This window comes from Bos indicus, chromosome 12 (assembly GCF_029378745.1).
Source record: "Bos indicus isolate NIAB-ARS_2022 breed Sahiwal x Tharparkar chromosome 12, NIAB-ARS_B.indTharparkar_mat_pri_1.0, whole genome shotgun sequence".
Lineage (NCBI taxonomy): Eukaryota > Metazoa > Chordata > Mammalia > Artiodactyla > Bovidae > Bos > Bos indicus.
The window spans coordinates 74,210,720-74,235,188 of record NC_091771.1 but is presented as its reverse complement, the minus strand read 5'-3'; the positions used below and the strand labels follow the sequence as shown (position 1 = coordinate 74,235,188).

Below are 24,469 nucleotides of genomic sequence, written 5' to 3'. Positions count from 1 at the left end.
CAGAGTTACTAGAAATGACAAGGAAAGGAAAAGATTAGGAAAATAAAAGGAGGTATCAGGAAGTATACTCATATACCAGAAATGATACCTTTGAAAAATACATTTTTTCATATACCTAAAAGATGGCAAGTAAGTTGCAGTTGTTAAATGTTTTAAAAAGCTAAGTGCTGTTATTTTCAGGTTTCCTGTTTATCATCAGCAGTATTTGGGGTGAACACACTGTTTGTGTTCTACCATCCCCAAGGCTGTTCATTAAATGATGCTGAAAATAATCCCCTTAGAAAGATTATTCAGTAGGCATGCAGTCTAGTATTCCATCTAACTTTGTAGCTTAGAATGATGGGGAACACATTTTATGACCAATCCTTCTGTTCTACAGATATTCACAGAGGATAGATTATATCAGAGCTTATCTCATGAATGCACAAACATATTTCATCAATATGTTTCATCAATATTAAAAATCATAAGAAATCATAAGGAAAGTAGAATTGTTAAATGTATTTTTTAAAAGGTATAAGGACAATAGCCAAAGAGGAAGGAAGATGTTTGTGTTGATATCACAAACCTTAACCATGGATAGTTACTAGTGAACTTTCCATAAACCAAGCCAAGAAGAGAAGTATATTGAGTTCCATGGTTCTTAGTATCTAGTAGATACTAAGTGGGGAAAAAAAAAAAAAAACCAAGTTCATCAAAACAAAGAAGATTTTTATTGTGGCATTTGCATGTTTTGTTTTTAATAATAAAATTTTAAGAGGCATTTATCCTAAGTATTTGCATAATACAGAGTAGTTGTTGGTTTCATAAAAACTATAGAAAAAATTTTGGTCATCAGGAGAATCAGCTAAACTCATTCATGAGTTTTGATCTTAGGAGGCATTTGAATGGGATGCACAATGGTAGAGTCCAGGTATGTATGACGTCCTGCTGATGTGAGTTGGTAGGAAGGTAGGAGGCGGGGAGGCCGAAAAGGAAGTGAAGAGCTTCATCCAGCCTTCTGTAGGCAAGGCCTCACACGTTTTATGATTTGAGGCTGCTCATGAAATGGAGTTGGGCTTCCCAGTGGCACTAGTGATAAAGAATCCTTCTGCAATGCAGGAGATGCAAGAGACACGGGTTCAGTCCCTAGTTCAGGAGGATCCCCTAGAGTAGGAAGTGGCAGCCCACTCTGGTAATCTTGCCTGGAAAATTCTATGGACAGAGGAGCTTGATGGGCTACAGTCCATGGGGTCACAAAGAGTCAGACACAACTGAGCACCATGAAATGGACCCATTAAACCGTCTTGTTGCAAAGCAGGTCTCTGGTACATTCAAAGAGGAGTTGTTCCAGAAGGAAACTGTGACTAAGATTTATGCCTGGAGCCACTTCCCATCCATAAGAAAAGAAAGATGGGCACTTCCTAAGGCTTTTTAAAGAGAAAGTACTGGATTTTCAAAATGTTTTTAGAAACCATCCCCAAGAAAGAAAAATGCAAAAAAGGCAAATGGTTGTCTTAGGAGCCCTTACAAATAGCTGAGAAAAGAAGAGAAGCTAAAGGCAAAGGAGCAAAGGAAAGATATACACATCTGAATGCAGAGTTCCAAGAATAGCAAGGAGAGATAGCAAGGAGAGAACCTTCTTTCATGACCAATGCTAAGCAATAGAGGAAAACAATAGAATGGGAAAGACTAGAAAGCTCTTGAAGACAATTAGAGATACCAAGGGAACATATCATGCAAAGAGGAGCACAGTAAAGGACAGAAATGGTATAGACCTAACAAAAGCAGAAGATATTAAGAGATGGCAAGAATACACAGAAAACTGTACAAAAAAGATCTTCATGACCCAGATAACCACGATCGTATGATCACTCACCTGAGCCAGATATCCTGGAATGTGAAGTCAAGTGGGCCTTAGGAAGCATCACTAGAAAGAAAACTAGTGGAGGTGATGGTATTCCAGTTGAGCTATTTCAAATTCTAAAAGATGATGTTGTGAAAGTGCTGAACTCAATATACAACAAATTTGGAAAACTCAGCAGTGGCCACAGGACTGGAAAGGTCAGTTTTCAATCCAACCCCAAAGAAAGGCAATGCCAAAGAATGTTCAAACTACCGCACAATTGCACTCATCTCACACGCTAGCAAACTCATGCTCAAAAATCTCCAAGCCAGGCTTCATCAATATATGAACTGTGAGCTTCCAGATGTTCAAGTTCGTTTTAGAAAAGGCAGAGGAGCCAGAGATCAAATTGCCAACATCCAGTGGATCATCGAAAAGCAAGAAAGTTTAAAAAAAATCTGCTTTATTGACTATGCCGAAACCTCTGACTGTGTAGATCACAACAAACTGTGGAAAATTCTGAAAGAGATGGGAATACCAGACCACCTTACCTGCCTCCTGAGAAATCTGTATGCAGGTCAAGAAGCAACAGTTAGAACCGGACATGGAGCAACAGACTGGTTCCAAATTGGGGAAAGTGAACGTTAAGGCTGTATATTGTCACCTTGCTTATTTAACTTATATGCAGAGTATATCATACAAAATGCAGGGCTGGATGAAGCACAAGCTGGAATCAAGATTGCTGAGAGAAATATCAATAACCTCAGATATGCAGATAACACCACCCTTATGGCAGAAAGTGAAGAAGAACTAAAGAGCCTCTTGATGACAGTGAAAGAAGAGAGTGAAAAAGTTGACTGAAAGCTCAACATTCAGAAAACTAAGATCATGGCATACGGTCCCATCACTTCATGGCAAATAGGTGGGGAAATAATGGAAACAGTGGCTGACTTTATTTTTCTGGGCTCCAAAATCACTGCAGATGGTGACCGAAGCCATGAAATGAAGAGGCTTACTCCTTGGAAGAAAAGTTATAACCAACCTAGACAGCATATTAAAAAGCAAAGACATTACTTTGCCTGCAAGGTCCATTTAGTCAAGGCTATGGTTTTTCCAGTAGTCATGTATAGATGTGAGAATTGGACTATAAAGAAAGCTGAGCACTGAAGAATTGATGCTTTTGAACTGTGGTGTTTGAGAAGACTCTTGGGAGTCCCTTGGACAGCAAGGAGATGAAAGCAATCAATCCTAAAGGAAATCAACACTGAATATTCATTGGAAAGACTGATGTTGAAGCTGAAACTCCAATACTTTGATCACCTGATGCAAAGAACTGACTCATTGGAACAGACCCTGATGCTTGAAAAGATTGAAGGCAGGAAGAGAAGGGTATGACAGAGGATGAGATGGTTGGATGGCATCACCGACTTAATGTACATGGGTTTGAGCAAGCTCCAGGAATTGGTGATCGACAGGGCAGCCTGGCATCCTGCAGTCCATGGGCTCACAAGGGATCAGACACGACTGAGTGGCTAAACATAACTACTGGGTTTTCTCAGTGTTTGATCTGGAGAGTCTGAGAACTTTGGCCCCTTCCCTATGGAATATTGTTGTTTTTTTTTTTTTTTTTTGCACCACAGTATGCTGCAAAAACATTAGATAGCAAAATATTCAATCCAGATACCCCCTCCTTCACACCCCATATAAGCAAACGTGGTGGCCAGTTAATTAGAACTCTTTATGTTCTCCCTCTAGGTGTGTGTGTGGGGTCTGTGCCATGAATAATACCACTGTTTTCTTGAAACAGTAACTGATGGTATGTCTTAAGGTCACTGCTGAAGGCACTAGTAAAAACAGGGACACCTGACTGCTGTATTCAGAAGGCTTGAACTTGCTTCATCCTTGTGCTCTGATGGACTACAGACATTCTGAGATTTAGTTTCAGATCCTACTGCCAAGCTGTCTCTGGAAGCTTAGGGCGACTTCTTTTTTTTTTTTTTTTTTCCAGCTTAATGACAATTATATAGCTGCTTTTAATGGGTTTAATGGGTACATTTTTGCAAAAGTGAGCATAACAGCAGTCATAGAACAGTGCATAAAATCTGGATGGCATCTGGTTGCCTTTCTCTAAGCCAACTCTTTTCGTTTGTTTTTAAAACTTTAAATTTTGTATTGGGGTATAGCCAAATAACAAGCAATGTTGTGATGGTTTCAGGTGAACAGTGAAGAGACCCAGCCATACATATATTTGTATCCATTCTCCCCCAAACTCCCCTCCCATCCAGGCTGTCACATAACATTCCATGTGCTGTACAAAATAGGTCCTTGTTGGTTATTTGTTTTAAATATAACAGTATGTACATGTCTATCCCACACTCCCTAACTATCCCTTCCTCCCATCCTTCCCCCCAGAAACTGTAAGTTTGTTGTCTCAGTCTGTGAGTCTCTTTCTGTTTGTAAGTAAGTTCATTTATTTCATTTTTTAGATTACACCTATAAGGGATGTCATATGATATTTCTCCCTCTCTGACATACTTAATTCAGTAAGTAATGACACTCTCTAAGTCTATCCATGTGGCTGAAAATGGCATTATTTCATTCTTTTTAATGGTCTAAATAACTCTTTGCATTTAGCAGTGCCTGAGTGATGAAGTCATATCCAAATTCTGTCTGAAAGTGTGCTGTGATCAACTAGCAATGTCTGCCATAGGCATTGCTGGTAGTAGGTTAGCACGTTTGTCATGTGTATTCAGACTATGGATCCTCATGTCTGCTGTTTTAAGTGTCCTTATACCAGATTCCTAGGGACTTTATTTAACCTCAGGTGCTTAGTAAGATGTACAGTAATGACTAAGGCTGTTGGATATTAGCTAAGGAAGATTTAGGGTTTTCTGAACATAAAGTCTGGATAAAAATGTATTTAATCACACATGGGCATTCTTAACCCTCATTATTCTCCCTCTGAGACATTGCAATTGTGATTAAAAACAAAACCATAGGATTAAAACAGAATTGGGTCTGACACCTGCTCTACCACTTAGGTGGGTTAATTTACTTAATCCCGGGCAGGGAGTGATCTTAATCCCTCAGTCTCTGGAAGTCTCATGAGGGTTTCTTGAGTCAGTGCTTGTCAAGTGCTTGCAGACTACTACCAAAGACCCCAAAACCTTGAACATGAAGGAACTCAGAACATAGTAACCACTAGCAGATTTCACACAGAGTGAATGATAACCCACACACAGCAGGGCTGTCAGCCAAGGGTCCTTGCATATAGTTCTCTGCCCTCCCCCTGCCAGGGAAGATCTTCAGTCTTTGTGGGGTGTGTTCTGAAGAATCTTCAGAGTTGTGGAAACACAGCTGTCAGTCATATGAAAGGTAGGGTTACACATGTGTGTGACTGCGGGCTGATGCCATGGCTCTTAAAGGATAGTGAGTTCAGTATTTGTGGGAAAGAGGGTATTTCATTGCCCAAGATAAGACCAGAGCCTTGACATCCCCGCTCCCCCTGTACCAGTTAATCTTCTGTGGACACCCTCCAGTTCACTCATCCTGGCATCCTGCTCAGCCCTAAGTGGGGTTTGAAAGAAACAGGGTAGATTTTCACTGTTCTGCATTCCCTTAGACCACTGTAACTGTTGGATATGAGGTGAGGTAGGTGATGGGATCTTTGAGTTCCCTGGTGTTTAAACAGGGTGACACAGGCTTCTAAAGTCCACCCCACCCTCCCCACTGGAGAGAATCAGCTGCAGCTTTGATCTCCTGATGGAAGTAGGTGAGGGAGGCCACACTGAAGAGTTCAATCCAAGACTCTCCCTGGGGGAACAGCCATGTCTGCTTCCTCCTCAGAAACTTTGTCTGTGATGAACAGTGTTGACATCACAACATTTGCTGTGAAAGTGAGAGTCTAGTTCTAGTGAGTTTTCTGTGCTCTCTGGAGCTAGACTCTGGCATCCTCCTGACAGGGTGATGGGCTCAGAATTCACCTGCATCATCCCTATGAGCACCCTGCTTCTAGACTGAGTTCTGCGGGTGAGTTGGCACACCTGCTGGGGCTCCTGAAGAGGCCTGTGCGGAGCTCCCAGCCTTTCTTATTGGGAGCATGAGCTCAGTCTGTGTTCAGGTTGCTCTTAAAAGTGCAAAGTTATAGGAAGATAAAATTAAAAGTTAATAGGATGGACAGAGAGACCAATGTGGATGCTGGAATAAGATCACAGACATATAACTATACAGTCATCAGTTCAGTTCAGTTCAGTCGCTCAGTTGTATCCAACTCTTTGCGACGCCATGAATCGCAGCACACCAGGCCTCCCTGTCCATCACCAGCTCCTGGAGTTCACTCAGACTCATGTCCATCGAGTCAGTGATGCCATCCAGCCATCTCATCCTCTGTTGTCCCCTTCTCCTCCTGCCCCCAATCCCTCCCAGCATCAGAGTCTTTTCCAATGAGTCAACTCTTCGCATGAGGTGGCCAAGGTACTGGAGTTTCAGCTTCAGCATCATTCCCTCCAAAGAAATCCCAGGGCTGATCTCCTTCAGAATGGACTGGTTGGATCTCCTTGCAGTCCAAGGAACTCTCAAGAGTCTTCTCCAACACCACAGTTCAAAAGCATCAATTCTTCGGCGCTCAGCCTTCTTCACAGTCCAACTCTCACATCCATGCATGACCATAGGAAAAACCATAGCCTTGACTAGACGGACCTTTGTTGGCAAAGTAACGTCTCTGCTTTTGAATATGCTATCTAGGTTGGTCATAACTTTCCTTCCAAGGAGTAAGCGTCTTTTAATTTCATGGCTGCAGTCACCATCTGCAGTGATTGTGGAGCCCAAAAAAATAAAGTCTGACACTGTTTCCACTGTTTCCCCATCTATTTCCCATGAAGTGATGGGACCAGATGCCATGATCTTGGTTTTCTGAATGTTGAGCTTTAAGCCAACTTTTTCACTCTCCACTTTCACTTTCATCAAGAGGCTTTTGAGTTCCTCTTCACTTTCTGCCATAAGGGTGGTGTCATCTGCATATCTGAGGTTATTGATATTTCTCCCGGCAATCTTGTTTCCAGCTTCTGTTTCTTCCAGTCCAGCGTTTATCATGATGTATTCTGCATAGAAGTTATATAAGCAGGGTGATAATATACAGCCTTGATGTACTCCTTTTCCTATTTGGAATACAGTCCTAAACACCACCAAATCACTTTATGCTCTTTGCCTAAATTAAGTACAAAGGGGACATATTAGATCTTGTTCTGGTTCAGAGGTTTTTATTTTATTTTTTTTCCATCACAGGTGAGGGACCCTCATAATTAAGGTTCCTGGTCAGATGTCCCAGGTGGAAAGATCCCAGGACTGAGTGGATGGACAGATGGCCCCCAGCCCAGACTGTCTTCCCCCAGCCCAGGGCTTCCCACCCCCTCCAAGCCCTGTGTCTCACAGGAGGAATCCTGTTCTTTCCTGCTTGTAGAATCAGGGATGCTAAGCACAAGATCTGGTTCTGTGTCTTTGCTCATTTGTACCCCAGGCCCTGCCCATACACACACAGCTGCAGTGCCCATATGCTCATCGGTACTGACTGAACTGTCTGTCACCCAGATAGGCATTTGGTTGCCAGGCTAAAGAGTCAGGTCCTGAAAATAGTTTGAAGTTTCCACTTTGATTCTTTTTACTCCATCATTTAAAAATGTTTCTGTATCCTCCTGTAAGATAAGTGACCCTAACTTCCTCAAAACATCCAGGTTTTACTTACAGGTTTTCTCTAAGAGATGCATAGGTAACAAAGTGATGTCAGTATTTTCTGATGATAAAGCACAAGTTATCACTCATCCCAGACAGATGTCACAGGCTCACTATCTGCCCCTGACAACAGCAAGTTACAGCCTTGTTCCTGGTGGGGAATGAGAACCATAAGGGTCCTTCCTGCCCAGCAGCTTGCAGCCCACCTGTTCCCTGATGGGCAGGAGCCTGACCCTGGTCCTCTTGGTCAGTGTGCTCTTAGAGAAGATGACAGGAAATGAATGGTCAGTCCTGTGACACCAAGCCCCAAACCTACATGAAGTCACTCAGAAGAGAATGGACGCTAAGGCCACTGTCAGATTCTCAAAGGGTGATGTGAGTGTCACACATCACAGTGACCTCCAAACACCAGGACAGGTATCCAGCAGGGCAGTTATGAAAGCATCCATCAAGTTCCCAGAGCAGAAGTCAAGACCATTCAAAGACTCCTCGTCTGCCGGGTCCTGTGGGCACAAGGGTGGTGCAGTGCCGGGTGCTCCATGACCCGCACAGAGGCTCCTGGCGCAGGTGCAGGGAGAGGCCCAGGACGGGGGAGGCGGCAGACTGTCTGCTCCCCTTACTTGTCTCACCCTGTCCTGGGTCTGGCTCTGCTCCAGGGTGGGGATGTACTGACTCTATCCCAGCCCTTAGGTTACTCATCTAAGGAGGAGATGGCCCACAGGTAGTTCACCAAAATTCAGGGTGGTAAGGACTCTCATGGAGAATTAAATTTTGAAATGCTACTGACTCAGAAATTAGTAGTAATTACTCAGTCATGGATAAGAATGAAATGTTGCCACTTGTAGCAACATGTATGGACATCAGTTCAGTTCAGTGTATGGACATAGAGGGATATTATTCTTGGTAAAGAGAGTAAGATGAAGACAAATACTATATGGTATTTCTTCTATGTAGAATCTAAAGAATAATATAAATGAATATGTATACAAAACAGAAATAAACTCAAAGACAGAAAGCAAACTTACAGTTACCATAGGGCAAAGAGAGGAAAGGAGAGACAAATTAGGAATATGGAATTAACAAGTACACGTTGCTGCTGCTGCTAAGTCACTTCAGTCGTGTCCAACTCTGTGCAACTCCATAGACGGCATCCTACCAGGCTCCCCCGTCCCTGGGATCTTCCAGGCAACAACACTCGAGTGGGTTGCCATTTCCTTCTCCAATGCGTGAAAGTGAAAAGCGGAAGTGAAGACACTCAGTCGTGTCTTGACTCCTAGCGACCCCATGGACTGCAGCCCACCAGGCTCCTCTGTCCATGAGATTCTCCAGGCAAGAGTACTGGAGTGGGGTGCCATTGCCTTCTCTGAACAAGTACATACTGCTGCTACTGCTGCTGCTGCTGCAAAGTTGCTTCAGTCGTGTCGACTCTGTGCGACCCCATAGACAGCAGCCCACCAGGCTCCCCCATCCCTGGGATTCTCCAGGCAACAACACTGGAGTGGGTTGCCATTTCCTTCTCCAATGCATGAAGGTGAAAAGTGAAAGTGAAGTCTCTCAGTCGTGTCTGACTCTCCGAGACCCCATGGACTGCAGCCAACCAGGCTCCTCTGTCCATGGGATTTTCCAGGCAAGAGTACTGGAGTGGGGTGCCATTGCTTTCTCCCAAGTACATACTACCATGCACCAAATAGGTAAGGAACATGAATTTACTATACAGCGCAGGGAGTTTTACTTAATATCTTGTAATAACCTATCTAGGGACAGTTCTAGCCTCACTTGTGCTCGTATTTAGTTGCTCAGTCTTGGCCAACTCTTTCAACCCTATGGACCATAGCCCACCAGGCTCCACTGTCCATGGGATTCTCTAGGCAAGAATACTGGCATGGGTTTCCACTTCCTCCTCCAGGGGATCTTCTCGACCCAAGGATTGAACCCACATCTCCTGTGTTTCCTACATTGCAGGTGAATTCTTAAACTGCTGAGCAATCCTATAATGGGATATAATCAGAAAAAAAATAACCACAGCACTATATTGTAACCTGAAACATTGTAATTCAACCATACATATATATAGACACATATGTATTTATTTAATTTGGAGGGGTGTATGCTGAGGAGGACCTTGATGAATGAGCTAGTAAAGAATTTCTTTATCTAAATCTAGCTGTGATTTGAATTTGGTTAAAAAATAAAAATAAAAAGGATTCAAAGAGAATATTTGATTTCCAGGTTGTTAAAGTGAAGGTTAGTGTGAGCAGGAATTCAAGGGTCATCTTGAAGAGGCATCATCCTTCCTCCACTAGGCAGCCCTCCAGGAAGCCCCGGGTGTGCCCTTTGGTGGGACTTGTGACCACAGAGCATGAGAGGTTGTTGGCTTCTTCTCATCCAGCCTCCCTGACTTTCTCTGTTGTGTGTCTGTCTCTGTTTTCCCAGCACGGAGCCCGGTATTTTCCCACTTAGCATCTTCTCTCCGGGGAGTCTGGACCATCCGGGCATACAAAGCTGAACAGAGTTTTCAGGAGCTGTTCGATGCACACCAGGACTTGCATTCAGGTCTGTAAGTTTCTGGAGATGATTTCAAAGGATGGGGTGTTCTGCCTTCTGAGGCCTGACCTCCCTCTCAGGTGGCCTGGCTGGCCAGCACTTTCCTGTGCTGCCCCACGTACCCCTTTGCACACCTGCCTCCCCCATTCCTTCCTCTCACCAACCCTCTGTGCACCCCTCTTCCCTTCCATCCCCTGCTTGCCTCCCCTGACTGGCTTGTGCTGTCCTTCCATCACTGCGCCCTGTGGTTTTCTGTGTCGTTAGGGCAGGAGTCAGCAAAAAGTCAGCTTTGTGTGCTGTCCTGTGTCTGTTGTAACTTCCAAGCTTCCTGTTGTAGCATAAAGGATGGCAAAGGTAATAAATACATCAGCAAACTGCTGTGCCTGTGAGCCACTAAAACTTCACTTATGAACCAGGTGCTGGCCATTCCTGGCCTCCAGGCTGTAGTTGTTAGCTCTCCTTTCAGAGCATGTCAAACGTGACTGAGGAAAATAATTTCCTGATTAGCATATTTGCTGTTCTCTTTATGTATATTATTCTTTATATTAGTGAAGATTTGCTCTAGGTAGAAATTTCAGAATTTACTCTAAGTCTATAAAATCCTGGCCTGTATCTTCAGTCAATCTGTATTGTATTTTAAAGATGAAAAGGCATTTTAAAAGCTGCACGCAGGTCCTGTGAGCTGATGGTTATTTACACACTGGCTCTGAAGAGTAAACTTTGCACAGGGCCCTGTAGGAATTGCAGAAGGTGCTGGAAACAGTGTGAGCAGTGTTCTCTGCTATCAGATAGATGGGAATAGTCAACATGTGAGAGGGTGATCTTCAGGTTGAGGCCCAGCACTGCAGGAAACGCACTGATGAGACTGTTTTTCCATTTTCTTTCTTATGAGGAAATTTCTGTTTATAACCTGTGGATTGAATTTTTTAGTGCATGCTTCCCACAGAGCCTCTGGACTGATTCCTGTGTGTGTCAAATGTTGTCATATCAAAATCTAGCTTTCTGGACTCTTTGTGCTCCTTGGGTGTATAACTTTGCTTTCCTACCTGTGTAAAAATCTTCTGTTGTTCAACTGAACAGAATGTTCTTTCTCATTTGAAGCAGCTAACATGGCTGTTCTACAGATTTATTATACTTAATACGGTTCACAAATGCAGAGGCTTGGTTCCTGCTTTTGACGACGTCCCGATGGCTCGCTGTGTATCTAGACGTCATCTGTGCCATCTTCATCACTGTTGTTGCCTTTGTGTCCCTGATTCTTGCAGATGGTAAGTATAGATGTGAGTAACTACTTATAATATGAATACAGTTTATAGTTTCATTTACATGTATTAAATAAAGCTCTTGCTGTCTTGTCTAGTATATACTGTTTGGCTCTAATGAATTAGTGTTTACAGTATAGGATTCCACCACGTGGTCTATATGAAATCATTTGTGTCTTGATGAGACCTTTTTATCTCTTTCTTTGAATGGGTTGAGGTCTATGCAATGTAGCAAGCTGACTCGCTGAACATTCCAGGTAGTGTTGGGAGGAGAAAACCAAGTTTACTATTATGTTAAGCTTTTGTCCAGTTAGCCTTACGGATACGTGAATCTCTTAGTTGCAGGTGCCTGGTTCACTGAGGTGAGAAAGATTCTCTGTAGGAAAGAACAGCATCCTCACTGCTGTGTGGGTACCAGATGAGCAGGTGTTGGCATCTGTGCCATGAATTCACCATCTCTATTCCATAGTAACAGCACTGAATCAAAATCTTTAATACGGAGCAAGGAGAGTAGCAGTTTAGACTTAAAAGCACTGGCTCTTAGAACCCACTGTCTTGTTTTTCATGGTTCTAACTACAGCTGCCTTGAATGTAGAAAGTGAAACTTTACACAAAGGTTCTTGAAACCCTGATGATGAAAGTCAGAATAATGACATGATTCCTCACCTTTGTAATGCTGTGAAGTGTGTCAGTCCTGCTGGGACTAATAAACTCATTTTGTAGTCTTTTTGAATTCAAATTGTTTTTTTCATTGTATCATGGTCTCAATCAAGACATAGTAAATGTGTCATATTATAATTATATACAAATGATTTAAATATTATAAAAAAGTCTTCTTCATAAAGTGACAGAAGGAGCTACGTGAGGGGTTAAGAACAGGACTGACTTTATTCTCCTTCTTTCTTATTTAGCTTTGACTCCCGGGCAGGTTGGCCTGGTCCTGTCTCTTGCCCTCACACTCATGGGGATGTTCCAGTGGTGCATCAGGCAAAGGACCGAAGCTGAGAACCTGGTGATGTTTATTTTAACCTTCTTAGCCCTTTCAAGTCTCCTTGCCATTAAATGGCATAAAAGCAATTCTTATGTAAAGTATTAAAGCTGTATTTTTTTACATCATAGCTAACAGAGTTTTTATATCCTCCTCCATCTGGTTAAAGTCAATGTAAAATAAAATCTATACATATTATTCTTAATCTTATGTATGTCACATTGGCAGGTTTTATATTCATTTAAGCCGTCTTCAAGTAAAATAAATGTCTCTTCATTATTATACTCTTTAAGTATAATGAAATTAGGGGGAAGGTTCTGAAATTCTAGAGAGAATATATGCTAATTTCTTGGGAACTTGTTTATTTTTGCTTCTTAATAGATAATTCCCATTCTTGGTAAAATGATTCAGTATTTTGAGGGTTTTTTGTTTGTTTAATTAATAGGTACACCTTCATTTTAGCATTTATTCCTGTATTTGTTGAACCTCTGAATTTGCTAGTATCCTTTCTTTCTGGTAGGATAAACTGCTTCTTAGAATGGCCCTTGTGTAGCCATACGTTACTGATTGGTGTCCATAAGTATTCTTTTCTTTAGCAAAATTCTCTTGTTTCTTTTATCTGTATGTGAAAAGTAGGTAAATGAAATTTTATCATTCAGTTCTGTAATTCTTTTAGTTTCAATATGATGTTTAAGGATGAAATCCTAAACCAAAGTGTTATGAGATGATGAACAAGTTTGAAAATCATCAAAGCCCTCATCAAACTCCTATTTCTATCCTTTGGGAATGATAAGATGTGAGATATTTTAAACCAATTGTGTATAAAAGCAGACCATCTCATTTACAATCTCAGAACACCTATAAATTAGACCCTGTGTCCTGACACACGTGATGTGATGTGTCTTTCAGATGATTTCAGTAGAAAGAGTGACGGGATATTTAGACCTTGAGAAAGAAGCTCCCTGGGAGTACAAGGATCGTCCCCCGCCACCCTGGACTAATGAAGGAAGGATTCAATTTTACACTGTTAACTTCAGGCACACCTTAGATGGGCCTCTGGTATTGAAGAACCTGACCGCAGTCATTGAATCAAGAAAAAAGGTTTGTTTAACCCAGTTGTATCTTTAAAATCCAGCTAAAGAATTAGCACTATATTTGTTCTTGGCTTCCTTGTTGCTGTGTCATGGAACTGTTTGTTCCTCATGCACGCATGTTCGTTAAGTTGCTTCAGTTGTGTCCGAGTCTTTGCGACCCCATGGGCTATAGCCCGTCAGGCTGCTCTGTCCATGGAATTCTCCAGGCAAGAATACTGGAGTGGGTTGCCATTTACTCCTCCAGGGGACCTTCTCAACCCAGTGATCAAACCTGCATCTCTTATGTCTCCCACATTGAAGCAGGTTCTTTACCACTAGTGCCACCTGGGAAGTCGTGTAGTGACATTAGAAGCGCATCATTCTTGGAAATTGACCACGGAAGGGGGATCCCAGCATTTCTTTGTGTGAGCTCCCTCATGGTGGTTGGAGGGCCCTGGGCCCTGGAGCTGGTACTTAACCTGACCTGGGGTACTATATGTTTTACCCAATTATTCATGAGGAGTCTTGGAAGTCAGCCCTGGCTCCTTGTCCCTAACTCTATTATATCTCATTTCTTGCCATCTTTTCTTCTTTGTACTTCTGGAATCTTCTCTTCCTCCCATGATGCCTTTCAGTTGCAGTCTCCCCCTCTATCCCTTGGCCCTTCCCATAGACTTGTCCTCCACTCACCCACACTGAGCTGTCATCCCCCTGCTCTCACTCCACCAGCTGCTTCTTTCTTTAGCACAGATCTGATCCTTAATGGCCTGGGTAAGATGATGCTCAAACCATAGTTCAGCCTGAGGTCCACTCCAAATAGGGACTGTGTGGCCATCAGAGAAGAGCCCAGAATCATGACTCAGTCAGAGTTGAGGAACCAAAGCCCCCCATGGAGGCAGGACCCAGAGATTTGCTTAAAGTCAATGAAAGCAGCCCAAAAAGAGCAGAGGAGGGTCCATGTGGGAGACGATAGAGAGGTTTGTGTCCTGGTCCTGCCAGCACCCCTGGCTGCTGGTGACGTTCCCCTCAAACTCAGCTTGGGCCCCTCAATTCAGACCAGGATGGACACTTGAAGAAGAGACTAAACTAGAATAGACAAAGTCATAGGAAGCTCTTCCCCACCTCCCTCACCATCCTTGGGTCCTAACATTCCCACACTCTCTGCCCTCAGGTCCTGTGTAGATTCTCCCAAAGCAATATGTCCTCCCTGCTTCCAGTGTACACATGCTGCCCCTTCCCTTCTGTCATGAGGCTGGTGAAAAATCTCCTCATTTTCTGAGTGAAAGTGTTACTCACTCAGTCATGTCTGACTCTTTGTGACTCCATGGACTGTGTGTCCATGGAATTCTCCAGGCAAGATTATTGGAGTGGGTTGCCATTCGCTTCTCCAGGGCATCTTTCCCACCCAGGAATCAAACCCGGGTCTCCTGCATTGCAGCCAGATTCTTTACCATCTGAGCCACCAGGGAAGCCCCCTCATCTTCTGAGTTAATCCTAATGTATCTGCTTCTGTAAGATCTTTGATTTTTAATCAGCATACCTATGTTCACAGCAGTATTATTCACAGTAGCCAAAAGCTGGAAGAATCCCACGTATTAATATCTATCATCAGATGAGTGGATAAACAAATCCTTATAATATAGTATATCCCTACAATGAAATATTATTATTCAACCTTAAAAAGAAAGAAAATTCTAATCTATAGGTGAGCCTTGAGGACATCATGTTAAGTGAAATAAGCCAGAAACAAAAGGAATGAATACTATATGATTCCATGTATGAGAATCCTAGAGCAGTCAAATTTATAAAGACAGACAGTAGAATATTGGTTGACAGGGACTGGAGTGAGAGGGATGGGGAGCTGATGTTTATTGGGTAAAGAATTTCAGTTTTACATGACAGGAAATATTCTGGAGATTTGTTGCAAAAAAATTGTGAATGCACGTAACACTAAGCTGTCCTCTTAAAAATTGTTCAATTCAGTTCCGTCACTTGGTCATGTCTGACTCTTTGTGACCCCATGGACTGCAGCAAACCAGGCTTCCCTGTCCATTACCAATTCCCAGAGCTTGCTCAGACTCATGTCCATCGAGTCGGTAATGCCATGCAACCATCTCATCCACTGTCATCCCCTTCTCCCATCTTCAACTTTCTCAGTATCAGGGTCTTTTCAAATGACTCAGTTCTTCACATCATGTGGCCAAAGTGTTGGAGTTTCAGCTTCAGCATCAGTCCTTCTAATGAACATTCAGGTTTGATCTCCTTTAGGATGGACTGGTTTGATCTCCTTGCAGTCCAAGGGACTCTTAAGAGTCTTCTCCAATACCACAGCCCAGAAGCATCAATTCTCTGGTGTTCAGCTTTCTTTATTGTCCAACTCTCACATCCATACAACTCTACTGGAAAAACCATAGCTTTGACCTGATGGACTTTGTTGGCAAAGTAATGTCTCTGCTTTTTATTATGCTGTCTAGGTTGGTCATAACTTTTCTTCTAAGGAGTAAGAGTCTTTTAATTTCATGGCTGCAGTCACCATCTGCAGTGATTTTGGAGCCCCCCAAAATAAAGTCTGACACTGTTTCCACTGTTTCCCCATCTATTTCCCATGAAGTGATGGGTCTGGATGCCATGATCTTAGTTTTCTGAATGTTGAGCTTTAAGCCAACTTTTTCACTCTTCTCTTTCACTTTCATCAAGAGGTTTTTTAGTTCTTCTTAGTTTTCTGCCATAAGGGTGTGGTCATCTGCATATTTGAGGATATTGATATTTCTCCCGGCAATCTTGATTCCAGCTTGTGCTTCTTCCAGCCCAGCATCTCTCATGATGTACTCTGCATATAAGTTAAATAAGCAGGGTAACAATATACAGCCTTGACATACAGTTTTCCTGATTTGGAACAAGTCTGTTGTTCCACGTTCAGTTCAGTTCTAACAGTTGCTTCCTGACCTGCATGCAGATTTCTCAGGAGGCAGGTCAGGTGGTCTGGTATTCCCATCTCTTTAGGAATTTTCCACAGTTTGTTGTGATTCACACAGTCAAAGGCTTTGGCATAGTCAATAAAGCAGAACTGGATATTTTTCTGGAACTCTCTTGCTTTTTCAGTGATCCAACTAATGTTGGCAATTTGATCTCTGGTTCTTCTGCCTTTTCAAAAAGCAGCTTGAGCATCTTAATTTTGTGGTTTATGTACTGTTGAAGTCTGGCTTGGAGAATTTTGAGCATTACTTTACTAATGTGTGAGATGAGTACAGTTGTGCGATAGTTTGAGCATTCTTTGGCATTGCTTTTCTTTGGATTTGGAATGAAAACTGATTTTTTCCAGTCCTGTGACCACTGATGCGTTTTCCAAATTTGCTGGCCTATTGAATGTAGCACTTTTTAGCAATAAAGTATTTGAAAATTAAGGTATGCATCAATACATTGTTTTTGAGACATAATGCTATTGGAAAGTTAGTAAACTACATTATAGTATAAACATAACTTTAATATGCACAGAGTAACAAAAATATTTGTATGACTCATCTTATTTTCTGATGTTCACTTTATTGAGGTGGTCTGGAACCAAATCTACAATATCTTTGAAGTCTGCCTATACACGGAACATATAAGTCACATATATACACATTAAAACCTACCTGTATGTAGAGAATGACCCATTTAGGTTACATAAACTACAGTTTACCATAAGGTACAAAATGGCTACCAAAATAAATCAACTGAAACCCCTTTTCTTATTTGTGTGTTTGTTAATCCCTCAATTGTGTCTGACTCTTATATTTAATCTCTATAAAGATAAATTCTTTTTATAATGTCATTATTGATTTTACAGTTTATATGTGATATTGTGTCCTCAGAAAGGTCTAACATCTCTGTTTAAAGGCTTTAGTTTTTAAAATTTACTGAATTAATTTACAAATGATTGAAAGCATGTCTTTCAGTCTGAGGACAGATATAATCTCTCCTCAGAAACGTCTAACTTTTCTGTTTAAAGGCTTGAGTATTTAAAATTTACTGAATTAATTTAAAAATGATTGAAAGCATGTCTTACATCCCTCACTGATTCCAGATTCTTAAACAAAAATGAAATTATCTCTTGGTAAGCTTCCACCAGAAATCATCAGTTGGGCAAACTGATTGGGTTAAAAAAAAAAAAAAAAAAAAAAGCCAGCTTCTGCATACATGTTTGAATGCAGTCAGCTAAAAGCTAGCTTTTGCAACACAGTGTCATTCCTCACCAGCATTTTACCTGCTTTCTTTATCTCTTATACCTGCTTTCAATTCTTTGCAACCTCATGGACTGTAGCCTGCCAGGCTTTTCTGTCTTTGCTTTATGTTGATCTTTGAATATACTGTGAATTCACTTAATTTCTCTTTGCTTTGGTTTTGATAAATAGACTGATACTTCACATGTGTCTTTCTAAGATGTGATTGTAGGTATCTGCTGCTACTGCTGCTGCTAAGTCATTTCAGTCGTATTCGACTCTGTGCGACCCCTAGATGGCAGCCCACCAGGCTCCCCCATCCCTGGGACTCTCCAGGCAAGAATACTGGAGTGGGTTGCCATTTCCTTCTCCAATGTATGAAAATGAAAAGTCAAAGTGAATTCACTCAGTTGTGTGCGACTCTTAGCGACCTCATGGACTGCGGCCTACCAGGCTCCTCCGTCCATGGGATTTTCCAGGCAAGAGTACTGGAGTTGGGTGTCATGGCCTTCTCCTTGTAGGTATCAACTGGTTTTTAAAATCCCTTTTGAAGTGCTGAGATGAAAGGCTCCATATAAATAGCAAATGTTAATTGTATTGTTAATCTCATTATGTCAAATTTGCCTATTGGCTGCTGCACATTAAGACAGTGAGACCTGTGTTTTACAATTGTAAGATATTTCCTTCAAAGACAGAACATAAGTGATTTAGTTTTTCTTCCAAAAAAATTCCTCTCAAATAATAGAACCCTCAGCAAATGAATAGTTGTTTGTGTACAACACTTCTGACTTGTTGACAATGCTGTAGAATTATCCACATAATTCTCAACATAGAAATACCCAGACGTTAGGAATAAAGATAATTTAAACTTAATTTTTATGGATCACTTAGGAGACTGCTGGCTTTTCACTGCCTATAGGTTGATTTTGTTATTATTAACTCTTTGAACCATGGAGTCTCAACTAGGCCACATTTGTAAATATCTGGCATTTTTGGTTGCCACAATGTGGAGAATAATTCTGGTTTCCAGTGGTTAGAGTCCGAGATACTACTGAAAATCCTACAATATACAGGATTGGGGCATATGTCCAGACAAAACCAATTATAATTAATTATCCCCCAATAATGAATTATCTGGCCCCAAATTTCAACAGTTGCCATGACTGAGAAATGTTTAGACTACATTCTACATAGAACTTTAAAAATTCTTCCTCAACTGGTAGGGTTTCTCCTAGGTTTGTTACATGTTGTTAATTCTTAATCCCTTCTGAATCTCATTACAGGTTGGTATTGTGGGAAGAACAGGAGCTGGAAAAAGTTCTGTTTTTTCTGCAGTTTTTCGATTGTCAGAACCTGAAGGCTTACTTTGGGTTGATCAGTGTCGGATAGAATTAGCTGGACTTCACAATTTAAGGAAGAAAATGTCAATCATACTACAGGTATGCACATCAGAGCATTCTCACATGTTCTTTTTATGTAAGGCAGCAAGTTTAAATGATTTTAATTTGATTTTTTTGTTGTTTTCAAATTGGATAAAAGTGTTGATCCTTTTCCCCCCAATAGAGTATATTTTTAGCAGCAGGTATTTTCAACAGATATTCTCATCACATACCAGATTTAAAAATATATATTTTATATTGAAATATGGTTAATGTACAATGTTGTGTTAGTTTCTGGTGTACAGCAAAGTGATTCAGTTGATTTAGTTGATATATATATATAAATATATATATATACACACACACTTTTTAATATTCTTTTCCATTATAATTTGTTTCAGTTTTCTGTTCAGTTCAGTTGCTCAGTCATGTCTGACTCTTTGTGACCCCATGGACTGCAGCACGCCAGGCTTCCCTGTCCATCACCTACTCCCGGAGCTTGCTCAAACTCATATCTATCGAGTTGGTGATGCTATCCAACCATTTTATCTTCTGTCATCCCCCTCTCTTCCTGCCTTCAATCTTTTCCAGCATCAAGGTATTTTCCCATGAGTTAGCTGTTCGCATCAGGTGGCCAGAGTATTGGAGTTTCAGCTTCAGCATCAGTCCTTCCAATGAACATTCAGGTTTGATCTCCTTTAGGATTGACTGGTTTGATCTCCTCTCAGTCCAAGGGACTCTCAAGAATCTTCTACAACACCACAGTTCAAAAGCATCAATTCTTTAGTGCTCAGCTTTCTTTATAGTCCAACTCTCACATTCAGACACGACTACTGGAAAAACCATAGCTTTGACTACATGGACCTTTATTGGCAAAGTAATGTCTCTGCTTTTTAATATGCTGTCTAGGTTAGTCATAGCTTTTCTTCCAAGGAGTAAGAGTTTTAATTTCATGGCTGCAGTAACCATCTGCAGTGATTTTGGAACCCAAGAAAATAAAGTCTGTCACTGTTTCCATTGTTTCCCCATCTATTTGCCATGAAGTGAGGGACCAGATGCCATGATCTTAGTTTTCTGAATGCTGAGCTTTAAGCCAACTTTTTCACTCTCCTCTTTCACTTTCATCAAGAGGCTCTGTAGTTTATCTTCACTTTCTGCCGTAAGGGTGGTGTCATCTGCATATCTGAGGTTATTGATATTTCTCCTGGTAATCTTTATTCCAGCTTGTGTTTCTTCCAGTCCAGTGTTTCTCATGATATACTCTGCATATAAGTTAAACAGAGTAACAAAACACAGCCTTGGTATACTCCTTTTCTGATTTAGAACCAGTCTTTTTTTACATGTCCAGTTCTAACTGTTGCTTCTGGACCTACATATGGGTTTCTCAGAAAGCAGGTAACATGGTCTGGTATTCCCATCTCTTTAGGAATTTTATAGTTTGTTGTGATCCACACATAGTCAATAAAGAAGTAGATGTTTTTTCTGGTGATTCTTTATTACAGGATATTAAATATACTTCCTTGTGCAACAGTAGGACTTTGTTGTCTATACACTTTATACATAATAGTTTTAATCTGTGAATCTCACATTGTCAGTCCATCCCTCCCCCACTACTACATTCCTGTGGCAACCACAAGTCTATTCTCTGTGTCTATGAGTCTGTTTCTGTTTTATAGATAAGTTCATTTGTGTCATATTTTAAATTTCACATGTAAATGATATCATATGATGTTTGTCTTTCTGACATTTCATCTATTATGGTAGTCTCTAGTCCCATGGATGGAGGAGCCTGGTAGGCTGCAGTCCATGGGGTCGCAACAAGTCGGACACGACTGAGCGACTTCACTTTAACTTTTCACTTTCACACAATGGAGAAGGCAATGGCAACCCACTCCAGTGTTCTTGCCTGGAGAATCCCAGGGATGGCAGAGCCTGGTGGGCTGCTGTCTATGGGGTTGCACAAGTCGGACTCCAGGAGTTGCACAGAAGCGACTTAGCAGCAACAGCTAGGTCCAGCAATGTTCATGAAAATTGCATTATTTCATTCTTTTTATGGCTGAGTAGTATTTCATTACATATATATATATATATATATATATATATATATATATATACACACACACACACACACACACACACTATGTATAACATCTTCTTTATCCATTCATCTATTAATGCACATTTATTAATAGGTTGCTTCCATGTCTTGGCTATTGTGAATAGTGCTGCTATAAACATAGAGATGCATGTATATTGTGAAATACAGTTTTGTCTGGATATATGCCCAGACATATATCCAGTTTTGTCTGGATTGGTGGACCATATGGCAACTCTACTTGTAGTTTTTTTTTTTTTTCCCTCCACCAATCTCCCTTTCCATCCCACTCCTCTAGGTTGATACAGAGCCTCTGTTTGAGTTTCCTGAGCCATACAGCAAATTCCTGCTGGCTATCTATTTTACATTTGGTAATGTAAGTTTCCATGTTACTCTTTCCATATGTCTTACCCTCTCCTCTCTTCATGTCCACAAGTCTATTCTCTATGTCTGTTTCTCCACTGTTGTCCTGTACATAACTTGTTCAGTACCATTTTTCTAGATTCTGTATATATGCATTAGAATACAATATTTATTTTTCTCTTTCGGACTTACTTCACTCTGTGTAATAGATTCTAGGTTCATCCACCACATCAGAACTGACTCTAATGCATTCTTTTTTATGGCTGAGTAATATTCTATTGTATATATTTACCACAACTTCTTTATCCATTTATCTGTTGATGGGCATCTAAGTTGCTTGACGGGAGAAATATCAATAACCTCAGATATCCAGATGCCACCACCCTTATGGCAGAAAGTGAAGAGGAACTAAAAAGCCTCTTGATGAAAGTGAAAGTGGAGAGTGAAAAAGTTGGCTTAAAGCTCAACATTCAGAAAACAAAGATCATGGCATCTGGTCCCATCACTTCATGGGAAATAGATGGGGAAACAGTGGGAACAGTGTCAGACTTTATTTTGGGGGGCTCCAAAATCACTGCAGATGGTGACTGCAGCCATGAAATTAAAAGACACTTACTTCTTGGAAGGTAAGTTATGACCAACCTAGATAGCATATTGAAAAGCAGAGACATTACTTTGCCAACAAAGGTCTGTCTAGTCAAGGCTATGGTTTTTCCAGTAGTCATGTATGGATGTGAGAGTTGGACTGTGAAGAAAGCTGAGCACCGAAGAATTGATGCTTTTGAACTGTGGTGTTGGAGAAGACTCTTGAGAGTCCCTTGGACTGCAAGGAGATCCAACCAGTCCATTCTGAAGGAGATCAGCCCTGGGATTTCTTTGGAAGGAATGATGCTAAAGCTGAAACTCCAATACTTTGGCCACCTCGTGTGAAGAGTTGACTCATTGGAAAAGACTCTGATGCTGGGAGGGATTGGGGGCAAGAGGAGAAGGGGACGACAGAGGATGAGATGGCTGGATGGCATCATGGACTCGATGGATGTGAGTCTGAGTGAACTCTGGGAGTTGGTGATGGACAGGGAGGCCTGGCGTCCTGCGATTCATGGGGTCGCAAAGAGTCAGACTTGACTGAGCAACTGAACTGAACTGATGTATTTATTTCTATATTAAACCTTGTTTTCCAGTTAATTTTTTATTTCATCTTTTTTGTTTTTCCTTTTTGATTTGATGGTTTTCTTTTGTATTGTGTTTATGCTTTCTTCTTTTTTTATGAGTCTATTTTATGCTTTTGATTTGTTTTGAAAGTATATTAACCTCTTCCTATAGCTAATGACACTTGTTTTAGATTGGTAGTCCTATTAGGCTCAAACACATTCTAAGAAAAATCTACATTTTCTTACTTTCCTCCTGCACATTTTGTGATTTTGATGTTCTTTTCTGCATCTTCATGTTTACCCTTTTGCTATTCATTGCAGTTATCATTGCTTCACCAAAAAAGTTTTTTTTTTTTTTTTTCAATCTGTGTACTGGATTATTTAACTGATTTGTTTTCCAATTTTGATCTCTTTTCTTAATTTTCTTGCTTTTTTATTTAGAGAAGACTTTCAATGTATCTTCTAGGATAGATTTAATATTGCTGTATCCTGTTAGTTTTTGCTTGTCTGAGAAATTTTTTACCTCTCCTATTCTAAATGATTATTTTGTTGGTACAGTATCGTAGCTTGCAGATTTTCCCTTACAGTACTTTGAATGTATCTTGCCACTTCTTGATTTCTATAGAGAAATCAACTGATAGCCTTATGGAGATTCCCTTGTAATTAACTCTTTTCTCTTGGTGCCTTTATAATGCTTTCTTTAACTTTTGCCATTTTAAATATGTCTTTGTGTAGATTTGTTTGTGTTCATCTAGTTTGGGACCCTCTGTGCTTCCCGTACATAAATATTTGGTTCCTTCTTTAGGTTTGGGAAGTTTTAAGCCCTAATTTCTTCAAATACTTTTTTATCTAAATTTCTGTTTATCTTCCTGTTGGGCTCCCGATCATGTATAGACTGGCACACTTTCTATTGTTCCATAGGATTTCTGATTGCTTTCATTTTTTTATTTGTCAATCTGCTGTTCTGATTCAGTGATTTCCATTATTCTACCTTCCACATCATTTGTTCATTCTTCTGCAATTTGCTGTTTATTGTCTATGTTGTTGTTCAGTTGCTAAGACATATCAGACTCTTGGCAACCCCTTGGACTGTGGCCCTTGAGGCTCCTCTGTCCTCTACTCTCTCCCAGAGATTACTCAAATTCACGTCCATTAAGTTGGTGATGCTACCAAACCATCTCATGCTCTGCCAGCCCCTTTTTATTTTGCATTCAGTCTTTTCCAGTGAGTCAGCTCTTTGCATCACTTGGCCAAAGTATTGGAGCTTTAGTTTTAGGAAGCCTTTAGCTCAGCTTTTGTCTGAGAAAATAAGTTTTCTAATTTTTCTTGGTTTCTCTTTCTAGTTTCTGGTTAACTTTTAAAGTTTTCTACATCTCTATTGATAGTCTTTCTTAATTCCTTCAGAATTTTCATTTCTTTCTTTTGAACTCAGAGTGTATTAGACTGAAGAAGTCTGTTTCATCATTCTTTCAGGGGATTGCTCTTGATCTTTTAATTAGGAGTGGCTTCTCTGCTTCTTCATTTTACTTATATTTCTCTTACTCTAGGAATTTAAGAGAAAACAGTTATCTACTGTGTGTCTTGTGAGGCTGTTTTTATGTGGGAATGTCCCTATGTAGACTTTGTGAGTTTAATATTTTTAGTGTGAGACTGTTTTTATTACCATTGTGGATGCCTGCTGCATCTTTGCTCAGTGTGAGCTGGTGGCTATCACCTCTATAGAGGGTATGACTGGCATGGTGACCAAAGCCTGAACTTGATGTTGTGTGGGGCTTCCTTTTTGCTCTGTGGTTTCATAGTCCTCTCAGGGAAAGGGTCTTCTCCCCAGTTATTAGAGTAGAAGTCTCCATATCTGTTTCT

At 40.8% G+C, this 24,469-nt stretch overlaps 1 protein-coding gene across 1 annotated transcript in view; it reads left to right on the top strand.

Annotated features, from left to right (window-relative positions):
- LOC139186162 (ATP-binding cassette sub-family C member 4-like) overlaps positions 1 to 24,469 on the top strand; it is a 183,774-nt gene that overhangs the window by 105,509 nt on the left and 53,796 nt on the right. Inside the window, exons 22-26 of the mRNA XM_070799967.1 lie at positions 9,986 to 10,105; positions 11,254 to 11,364; positions 12,270 to 12,370; positions 13,256 to 13,447; positions 18,905 to 19,060. Coding sequence (XP_070656068.1) covers positions 9,986 to 10,105; positions 11,254 to 11,364; positions 12,270 to 12,370; positions 13,256 to 13,447; positions 18,905 to 19,060 — 680 coding nt within the window. The remainder of the gene's footprint in view (positions 1 to 9,985; positions 10,106 to 11,253; positions 11,365 to 12,269; positions 12,371 to 13,255; positions 13,448 to 18,904; positions 19,061 to 24,469) is intronic.